General features: G+C 38.5%; 1 protein-coding gene across 2 annotated transcripts; it reads left to right on the top strand.

Annotated features, from left to right (window-relative positions):
* Positions 1-2,124: 2,124 nt before the first annotated feature.
* On the top strand, positions 2,125-9,471 carry LOC103703698 (zinc finger (C2H2 type, AN1-like) family protein). 2 transcript variants are annotated; one of them, XM_017841919.5, is made up of 3 exons: positions 2,126-2,482; positions 7,288-8,054; positions 9,062-9,471. In XM_017841919.5, exons 1-2 carry the CDS (start codon positions 2,384-2,386, stop codon positions 8,050-8,052), a joined length of 864 nt encoding a protein of 287 aa, XP_017697408.3. In that variant the 5' UTR covers positions 2,126-2,383; the 3' UTR covers positions 8,053-8,054; positions 9,062-9,471. The 2 variants fall into 2 exon arrangements, with proteins under 2 accessions (XP_038972682.2, XP_017697408.3); XM_039116754.3 differs by lacking the exon at positions 9,062-9,471 and having other exon boundaries at positions 2,125-2,482; positions 7,288-8,308.
* Positions 9,472-11,069: the final 1,598 nt, after the last annotated feature.

Genomic DNA, 11,069 nt, shown 5'->3' with positions numbered 1-11,069 from the left:
CACTGACAGACCAAACCTTGGCTCTCGATTGAACCCAAACCGAGTCTCTCTCTCTCTCTCTCTTCTATTTTCATTAGTTAATCTTGATCGAACGTTATTTTTTTAATTAGTATAATTTTCTTTCAATTGATAAATTAAAACAAACCCAGGTTCTTTAAATTGATCGGGTGGAAATCAGGATCCGGATAGCAAAGCAGCATGATCAAGACTGATTCCCTTGCATTCAGATGATCATGAACCCCATCTCCTAGAGAAGTTCATGTATTAGTGCTAGGTTATAATTAATTGTTAAATCCAAAAGGTGGTCAAAACTCCTAGATGTTAGGCTAAATTCAGTAGTCTGGACATAAACTAGACGCTATCTTAGGATATTTTAAGTTAGAAGTCTAATAAGACACTCGATTATTTTAGATTTTTAGACAATTTTCTTGATATGCGAATTTTGAAAGATTTTAGAGTGAAATTGTAAGAAACCTTTATCCCTAGTGTATTTAATCATACACATAATCTGGTATACATTATTTGGAAATTAATCCTTTTCTATTATGTTGAAATTAAGTTTTGCATGCATGTTGCATGAAATTGAATTGTAAAATATTGGATTAAGTATGATATGATTTACCCAAGCATAAATCGTACTTCATTGCATTGATACATTTTTTAATATTGTATATATTTTAATTTTGCTACTCTCTAATCTAACTATGATCACACAAGCTTAAGATTTAGGCTCTAGTGGAGCGATCACTGATGCATATTGACTGAACACATAATGAGTTAGGAGCTAGTTTCCTTTCGGTCATAGCCAATCGAGGCTAATTGTTGGCACATGCTAATATAAGCATGTTCTCCATATGATTTCAAAGATAGTTTCCTTCTTGACCTCTTGTGGGGTGATCACTAGTGTATAACCGATGATAACATGTTGCTGTCAGAATCTAGTCTCTTTCGAAGCTTCCCACATACCCGATTATGGCCATAGTCATGAAGACCAGTAGAGTGAGAATGAATAGTCCATCTCTATTTGTTTTAGAGAATCTATTTTGGCCAAATACATTATACATCTTCAAATCTATATTGATAGACTTAATATGTTTGTTGGTATGTTTTTTTATATATGAAAAAGTAATACCGACTAAAAATTTATTTTTTCTTGTATAATAACTTAATCTTACTAGAGAATTTGGTAAGTTACTAGGCTGTGAAGCTCATCACATCTTTTTCATTTTTTTTACAAATGCAGCTAGGTAGACAGTGCTTGGGATTGAGTAGTGAGGAGCTTAGGATTTAGAAACCATTTAATTAGCATTCTTAGAATAATTATATATATATATGTATTTTATAAAATTGAAGTAAAGATTTTATCTTTATTTTTTTAAGTACACTAGATCATGATTAATTCTCAAGATAATTACCATATTTGTATTATTATACGATGAAATTATTAAAATTTAGATTCGTTTGCCAATAGATTTTTTTGGCAATTCCATTTAGACAATTTAAAACTGAAGGTTTTTTTTTTAGAATATTAACTCTATGCTCCAATAAATTAAAAGATGCCAAATTAATTTTTTCTTCCATGTAACTATTTATTGATATTATAAAATTCACATATATAAAATGTTACAAGTGGTACCGCGTAAAGTTCATAATTTTCGGTGACGTGATTCACGCAGACACGGCAAGACGAAAACAACTGCGCCGTAGCTGTTCACCGGTGCAAGAAGGTACGTTCGGACGCGGAGCGGGGAGACAACTCAGACACCGTAACGGTTCCTTCCCGCCGAAAAACAAATCGTGGAACCTAGGCCACCCCTCGTCGTCAAATCCTGATCCGACGGCGGATACGACAACAGCCCAAGAAAAAGAAGTCGTGATCAAGTCAACCGAGCGGGAACGGCGCACGCGAACCGGGTTTCCCTGTCCGAACCCTTCAGGGGTTCCAGATCCCGTACAAACCCGAATATATAATTTTCCACAACCAGCCCTTGCCACGACCGCCATACCAACGCATCACAACCGCATGAGCCCCACGCCAAATTGCCACATCTGTTATACGTGGCAACCTACTACTGGTTCAGATTCAGCACCTCCAAAATCCTCCGATACGAAACATCTCCCCTTCTTCCGCCCTGCGACCCCTTGCGCGGTTCGTTGAACCCGTCCTCAAAAAAGAAAAAGAACAAGGAGAAAAAAAGAGAAAAAGAACAAGGAGAAAAAAAGAGAAAAAGAACAAAAAAGGGGAGGGAGCGAGGGCTAGAGAGAGAGAGAGAGAGGACGGCGATCCCAATTCGAATCGGACTATATCTATCGCCGTGTCCCTCTAGTCTTCTTCATCTCCTTGGCCTCCTCTTAGATTGATCTGGTCGCCCTCCTTCCATCGATGGGAACGCCGGAGTTCCCCGATCTCGGTATGCACTGCAGCGTCGAAGACTGCCAGCAGATCGACTTCTTGCCCTTTACGTGCGATCGCTGCAACAAGGTTCTCCTCAATCTTCTCTCTCTTTCTTTCCGTTTTTGATTTCTTAATATTGGAAAACATCAGGATAGCTTATGGAATCACTTCTAGAATTGATGGAATTTATTAGGATATTAATGGAAGAATTTAATTGGATCTCATGCCTTCTTTTCTAAGAGGGAAGTGGGGTTCATAAAATATGATGGAAGATCTGAGGATTTGCATTTGTATAGAATGCCTAATTATCTGGCTCTTGGTAGCGAAAACTTCAACCTAATATGTCATACTCCGGGGTTTAGACTAATAATACAAATCTTTTTGTGAAAAAACAAGGGAAAAGGCTAATCTTTGTGGATCTGGGACCAACAATTGATGTCAAGGGACAAAGAGTGTCGTTATTTGTTGTCGGGTACTAGATAACGGAAAGGAAGGCATTGTTCGGTTGGTTTTCTGATCACGAACTTGTTATAGGACTAACTAATGTAGAAAAACAAGGTCCATACTCCACAACTGAATCAAACATTCTAATGACACAAATTTCTGAGGAGGTTGGGTCGTTGATCTATCTAAGAGTTTCGGGTTGTCAAAAAAGAGTGTGTTTATGAAGCCATTATGTGAAACTCCTGTGAGGTAGGGTTGAGGAAAGGGAAAAAAATAACATCAGTCTTGTTGATTCTCGTTCCTAGTTAGCAATTTATGATTTACACATGATAGATGAAAGGATATATCCTACTACATTTGTATAACTTGTATCTGTCGAACTCTTCTTTCCCATAGTGCATCATCCAATCATTGCAAAACCATCCAACTCTTGCTCTCAATTTTAATGGTAGTAGAGCTCAATGGTCATTGTTTGGACTCATAAAGAAGGCATTGCAGGTTTATTGTGAGATGGGTTAACATCAATGTTTTCTTTCAAGTTTGTGATCCTCTTAAGTTTATAGGCCATCTCAGGTTCCGCAATTACGACTTTCTGTATATTGCAGGATGGCCATGATGCATTGGGTGCTGTGTATGTATTGTGGAGTCACTGTTCCATGTACAGCATGGGCCCTGATGCATCATGGCTGCCCCAATAGTTGGACAACCATGATTGGGAAATTAGACTGTCAAGTTCGTTCTCTGAACTTGACAGGATTCAGACTCTTTTCTTGCCCCCTTAAAATGTGACCATTGTGTTAAGCCCACGCCTAATCATTAGAAAATTCTGAAAAGAACCCTCGTTGAAGTAGAATTCATTAACGTTTCTGATTGAAGTAGGCCAGACTCACATAATTAAAAATGACTAGCATGGCTCTGCCCCCTATATTTAAGGGGATTTCACTTAGGGCCTTGAACTAGTTATGGGGTTATAACTTGTAGTTTGCTGACACTTATCCTTCACTAACATAAAATATAATGAAGGATTTCTGTCAGACCCACAATTATCAGGCTCACACGTTCTAGCTTTCCTTTTTGCCTCTCTCCTGTTTCTTTTTTCTTTTTCCTTTTTCCCATTTGGGCTATTGTTGATTTCTTGCTTGCGGGAAGGAGACTTATTTGAACCCATCACACACTTGTATGATCAAATTATCATCTTAAACCTTACTAAAGCTGGTGCCAGTTTATAAATAATACTGGACATATGCATTACATTGTTTAGTTACTTGACAAACTACTAACATGAATTTGGATCATAGTATATCATTGAAGCAATAACATTGAAGAAGTTGATATCAGGGAGTTTCAAGAGAGGAAAATTAAGAAATAAACTTTAATGGTATATTCAAGTTTGGGTACAGTAGGTTGTATTCAAGTTTGGTTTATCCATTGAACAACTTGTATGTGCATGGACCATGGCGTCCTAGCAACATATGTTATATATAGTCCAGTACATGTTGGTACATGTTGATATTAGAACCATCGCGCACTCTTTCAATCATGCTGGTATCTGTGCATCATGGTTTGTACTTCATGGCATGGTATGGTATGGGCCCAACACCCAGGTCCTTGCATATGCCTTTTGTTCATTTAACTTTATCACATGGTTGAACCGTTACCTCTGGTTATTGACCCTTTTTTCTTACATTTTTTGATTCTTCATGCATCATATTCCCCATAATCATCACTATTCCCTCCTATATCAATTTTTAGTTAGCCTATAGCATCATTATGGAGCTAAGCCCAAATTTTTCTTTAAAGGCTTAAGGTCGATATTCGTAGAAATTGACATTTTAGTTCTTGTTCCCTCGCTTCCTACTTCTTTTGCATATCATATGGTCAAATTTTCATCGGGAATTAATTTAAAATCATAAGTTGATTGCTCATCGTTTAAGTGGAATAATATATCCATAAGATCTTGACTTGCTATTGAATTTGCCAGGTGCCAATCTCTTCTTCTAAAATTTTATTTTGGTTGCTATATTAAAATCCATTGCATGGTCAAAGTACCATATCACTTTGCATATTCATTTATCCTCTATCAAAACAGTTGTATAAGTTGGTTGTAAATCTGTTCTTTTAGATAGAATCAACTTCTGATATAGATTACATCATTTTAGTTGTTAACTTCATAAAGATCGTTTTTATTAGTTTTATTTGCGGTCCACATTCACAACCGTTAGTAATTATCCTCCATTTTTACCAATTTAGTAGCTTATGATCTAATCTTTTTACTAAGATAAATTTATTTTTGTATTATATTTTCAGTCTTTGTTGTGCTGAAAATTGTCAAAGGGAATGAAAGAAAAGGGAATGAAAGAAAAGGGTTGTGGACCATGAAGCGGGGAGGCAAAAGATGATGAGGAAGAGATGAAAACAAGAAAAAAGTAGAAGAATTTATGAACCACAATTAAAAAAATTAACCTATCAATTAGTTACTCTATCTTTGATGTAACCAGAATTTTTTTGATGGCATATGTTTAACATATGTCAACTTATTATTATAGATAGCTATATAACCAAGCCTCATGCCACCAATTTGACATTAGGTTAGCTTTGCAAAGCCTTCTTTTCCGGTTCATTCCAATCATGGCCCATATGAACAACTAAATCATAAAACTGCAAATATATGAACTCAGAATAAGTAGATATACCCATACCACTCTATGAATGCTAAACATATAATGACATACATGTTTATGTATATTTTATGGTGATTATTAAAATTTTTGTGTCCGTCTTCTTCAAGTCTGAAAAGTTTATGTAACAAAAGAGATGTAAATATACTGCATTTATCATGAATTATGTATTATTAAACAATTTTTCATACATCATCTATACGATAGTATTTGTATTAATGTGATACATACTTGATCATGGTACACCGAACTGGGTATACCATACAATACCAGTACCAAATTGGTACGCAATATTGGGGGCATACGGGAGTGTTGGTACGTCAAACCGACCTTATACCTAGCATTGCTGACATTGTACCAAGATGGTACTGGTACAAGGTTTGGCACTGAGATTGTGAACCTTGTACGTGATGATGTTGTCAAAATGTATCTCTGCTGCCTACTTGATGATATATTAACAAAGTATTGACTTAAGTATAGATTAAATTTATGCTACTTTATATGTATAGATACTTAAATATATTTGATATATGTTAGGTAATGTACTTGGTACTTTTTTGGGAGTAGCAATGCGGTAAGCCTGGCCAGGAAATGGAAGCAGGATCCATAGGCTCTTAAACAGCTTTCACAGTGCTGATTTATGAATCATAACCATTTCCTACAGTCTTATAAAGGCTAACCAAGGTTGGATTTATGAATCTTGTCGACAATACATTCCTCCCAATAACTGCATCTATTGCCAGCTTTCCTGAACCTTTTCTTTTGCAATTTAATCCATTTTATTATGTCTATCAAAATAATAGAGAGTAACTCTATCTGCAAGTGCCATCTACTTATGTTATTCTTCTTCTTAGTTTTCTGCATGCAGCTTGACTTTTGCTATTTTTTATCCATTTTTCAAAATTATTATTATTAAATTTGCAGCTTGCCTTTAACTTGATTATAGCCACCTTCTTTAACTGGGCATTGGTAAATGACTATCAGGGAAGTTACTTTGAAGGAAAATTAATTTAATGAGTCTAAGCTATGTGCAATTGACAGATTTCTGTGTAAAGCTGCCATAGTCAATTGTAAGATATTGTATTTACACTTGAATCTAAATTGTGGAACATATATTTCAAGTTTTCCCGTGGTATCAGTTGTCATGTATTAATATATAGCAATCCCAAAGAAGGTATTTTTACTTGGTTAAGTTAATCTATCTGGTTCCATCCAAGAGTAGATTAACTTTTTAATGATCTTTCGCATGATCCCCTTCTATATTAAGGATTCCCTTTTCATCTAAGATGAGGAGTTTTTTGGGCCAACTTGGTTCTCTAGCTCTCACTTTCATCAAGTATGGATCAGCATTTCTTATTATCATCTGCAGTATTAAGGAATTGGCACTTGTGCATTTTTTGTGTGTGTTAGGTATAATTCAAGAGTCAAGATTGTTCTTGGAGTACTTGTATGCTGATGGTATTGCAAAGTACACATGTGGCACCTAAATACAATTTATTCCATAAAAAATACTAGCTTTTTGTATCACATGGTGACCATGTTCAGTTGGAGAGGCTAGACCTAGTTTATAGCTGAACTATATAAATGCTAGATGGAGACCAGTTATATTCTTCCTTGTCAAGAGTATCAGGTTCTCATACAAATTAGGAATTCCTGCTATCTCCTAAACCAGTATGATGTAGCATTCGTCTTGCAATTATTTTTGTGTTGTTTCTATTTTGTTATATTTACATCAGACACCAACTGATTCTGCATTGGAATGGTGACTAGGTATTTTGTCTGGAGCACAGAAGTTACATCAAACACCTCTGTCCAAATGCAAACCAACAGGATGTGACTGTCCTAGTGTGCCCACTCTGTGCTAAAGGAGTTCGCTTGATCCCAAATGAAGACCCTAATATCACATGGGAGTCTCATGTAAACAGTGACTGTGACCCATCAAACTACCAGAAAGCAACCAAAAAAAAACGATGTCCTGTTCCTGGCTGCAAAGAAATACTAACTTTCTCTAACACGTTAAGATGTAGAGACTGCACCAAAGAACACTGCTTGAAGCATAGATTTGGGCCTGACCACAAGTGTCCTGGACCAAAAAAACCAGATTCTGGCTTCCCATTTATTGGTCTGCTAAATAGGAGTCAGAAACGCGAGTCGTCATCGAATAACTGTTCAAATGGTTCCTCGTGGTGGGGTTCAGGCTTGCTTAGCGCAGCATCAAATTTGAGGGCTTCTGCTGAAGCAGGCATGCAGAAACTAGGCAATGCAACTACCCAAGCTTTGCAAAGGGCAAAGGATGGAACGCCACAGAGCAGTAGTGGCGGTGCACTTTTGGAGCAGTGTACTCAATGTCCAGCGAGGTTCTCCACTGTGTCTGCTTTGATTGAGCATGCTGAAAAATCTCATCAGCGCAATACTCAGCAGGCTCATAGTAGGGCGATGATCGATGTGTGCCCCAAATGTAGCAGAGGATTTCGAGATCCAGTATTGTTGGTGGAGCATGTTGAGAGGGATCATGGAGGGTCTTCAATTGCTTAAAAGTAGGCACAACTGTGCATTACATTTTTCCACCCTCCAAAGCTGTAGGATTTTGCTATATTGCTAAATAATTAGATTTTTCATTGATATTGAAGTACCCTATCCATATTTTTCAGTCAAATGACAAAGACATTGGATCACTGAATAATTCTCTACTGATTCTTGCATATTTGTTCAAAGGATTATTCCAATGTATTAAAAATAATGAATAGGCATATATTTTTGAAATTTTATTACTATGTTGGATATCTCGCAATTTTTTGCAATAGAATCATGGATTATTTTTACAATTTCTGAATTTTGCTTTTTGATAGAGGAGGCTGAATATTGCTTCCTGATAGAGGAGGCATTACTGATCTTTCCCCTCATTTCTGAGATATAGTCCTTGTCTTCCTGATTTCTCCTTGACGTTTGCCAGATCATATACTTATATAGAATATGCTCTGATCCTGATGTTGTAACTAGTTTTCGTGTGGATGAAGGAGGATTTCATATTTGTTTTTGGAAAGTTGGTTTTCTAGACAAACATGTGAGCGCGTGCACACTCACACCAGAGATGATCGTAACAAAATATTTATGTTTATTTTTTTCTAAGTGACCATATCTGCTCTCTGCATTGTCTTGACTTCAGTTAGATGCACTCTCTTTAACAATATTATCTATAGTGCTGCTTTTATTTGTGATATATCAATTTAGCTGTGCTGATTACTCTCTTGGCTTATTTTCAACTTCTTGCCTTACGTAATCTCATATTACACACAATTGCTTTGTGCAAATAATTCAACTACTTTTTTGAGTTAATTTGCATAATTGCGCTGGTCATTGTAACTTTCTATTCCTCATTGTTAAACGGATATCAATGCACACCTGCAGCCTGTATGGCAAATTAGTCTCTGTAGACTGTTTCAGCTCGTGTATGCTTATATGCAGAGAGCTTCGTGCTTGCTTCTCTCCATGCTGTTTATCTTATTCCTAAATCGTATTTCTTCCTTTTCATTTCTTTTTGTAGTTGGACCTGCGTTACCAAAACTGCCGTTGCTGTTATAAGTGTGCATATGGATGAGGATCTTCAAGCAGATTCATATTAGCTCGTATTGCTGGATGGATATTTTTTGCTTCTGCTTTGTTTGCTGCAAGCAGTCTACTTTCGCTGTAGTGTGCTCAAATGCTGGCGTTCTCCAATTATTGGAGATATTACATCAACATCGAAGTTATTCGACATTGTTGCTTAATTCGTGTTGCCTGATTGTATTGAGAAATGACTTTTTCCTCTCTCTTTTTGTCTTCATCATTTGATTAAAAGTTGGTTCTACTTTGATATGTCTATACATGCGACTATGTTGATGGCTATTTATGGCATTAAAAATAATCGATAAGATGATACCCATTTAATATGATGTCATCAACAAATGAAGTTAACTATCAAGTTGTCTTGCACGAGCACATATTTTTTCAGCATCCACTTTGGCGATGTGAAATGTTAATCTCTTACCTCTCATTACCTGTTGGGCCAAGGAATTGGCCCCTTGGTTGGTGAATTGGTGCATGATTCTGTAAGTTGTCACAAGTGGATGCATTATTATTATAATGCATATCTTGAATTGTCTAAAGGCCCTTTAGATTTACCAGGCTGGTTTACATTTGACAATCAATCAAATTAGACTGCTTGGAGCCTAAATCAAAGCATAGAGGATTATTTATTTAGGAGCATTATTTATGTGGGTGTTTCTTTTATTACATGCGCTGAATATGTAGTGAAAAGCTCCACTGATGTAGAATGTAGATATAGAGAAGTTCTGCAGTTTTGCCGTAGATTATTTAAGCTGTCTCTTGGGGATATTCTATGTTGATGGCTGAAGAATTTTGATCCAAGTAATTGATAAAACGCAAAGACTTGCAAAATCCAACTTATGTACCCATCCATCCGAGTAGGGTTATTAATGAGCTGAGCTACTTGGGCTCGGCTCGGGCTCGGCTCATTAGTCAAACGAGCCCGAACTGGAGCCCAATTTGAGGCTCGTTTACACTTGAGCCCTAGCAGTTCACGAGCCCAAACGAGCTCTAATCTTCCAGCCCAAATAAAAGGCTCTCAGCCGCCCAACCCAAACAAAAGTCTCCCAGAGTTCCAGTACAGCAGTACTATTTAGCTATTTGGCTTTGCTGAATAGTGAATAATCTGAATATCTGATCGACTCCCACGGACCCACCCAGCCAGCCCCCTCCCGAGTCCCGATCGAATTCGACTAATCCCCAGTCCCCACCGCCACCGACCTGGCGACCCAGATGCCCTAGTCTCCCTCTCGGCCTCTCCCACTCCCAGCCCTCCCCCGATTTCCGAATCCCGATCCGGCGAGGCGGCGATCCCCTTCCCCGACTTGCTGCAGCGTAGCTCTACCCTAGTTCCTTCTCCATTCTCCAACCATCCTCCACGTCCAAGGCTCCAACCAGCTGGTCCAGCTCTGCCGGTCTGCCCGACTGCCCCCATGGCCTTCGAACTTCGAAGGCTTGAAGGCTGAAGCCCCAACCCTGCCGCGCTCCACCTCCCTTCGCCCGTACGCCGCGCCGCCGGCCGTGAAGCCCGACTCCACAAACAGCACCACCGAAACCCCCCTCCCTTCAAACCCCCCTTCACCCCTGCCTCCCTCCAAACCCCTGTCGCCCTCCAAACCCCTCCGGCCCTCCCTCTCCTCCGAGGCTCCGAACCCCTCACCCCTTCCATCATCTGGACCTCGACGACTCGACCCCTCGACTTGCTCCTCCCGGATCTTCCCCGACCCCCGACCCCGACTTGCTGAGTTGCTGCGGTGCCGACCCCCGACCGGCCAACCCCGACTTGCTGGTGAGTTTCCTCTTCTTTCCTCACCGTCCATCACTCCTCAGCTCTTCTACCGACTACCGCCCATCATCTATTTTTATTATTATTGTTATTATTATTTCTTTATGAAAACGTGTTTGGGACTTGGGAGGCCGGAGGAGGGCTGAATGTTATGCTTTCAAGTGTTTAAATGAATTGGTGT

The sequence above is a fragment of the Phoenix dactylifera genome, chromosome 1, assembly GCF_051530095.1.
Source record: "Phoenix dactylifera cultivar Ajwa chromosome 1, Ajwa_hap1_PhDact_Kaust_v1.1, whole genome shotgun sequence".
NCBI lineage: Eukaryota > Viridiplantae > Streptophyta > Magnoliopsida > Arecales > Arecaceae > Phoenix > Phoenix dactylifera.
Note: the sequence above shows the minus strand (reverse complement) of the source record. Positions and strands in the feature narration are given on the sequence as shown.

Bases quoted from the DNA above. Each gene is read 5' to 3' on its own strand.
- LOC103703698 (XM_017841919.5), top strand. From the start codon at position 2,384: ATGGGAACGCCGGAGTTCCCCGATCTCGGTATGCACTGCAGCGTCGAA. The intron at 2,483-7,287 runs GTTCTCCTCAAT...AATGGTGACTAG, and splicing joins CGTGCGATCGCTGCAACAAG to GTATTTTGTCTGGAGCACAG.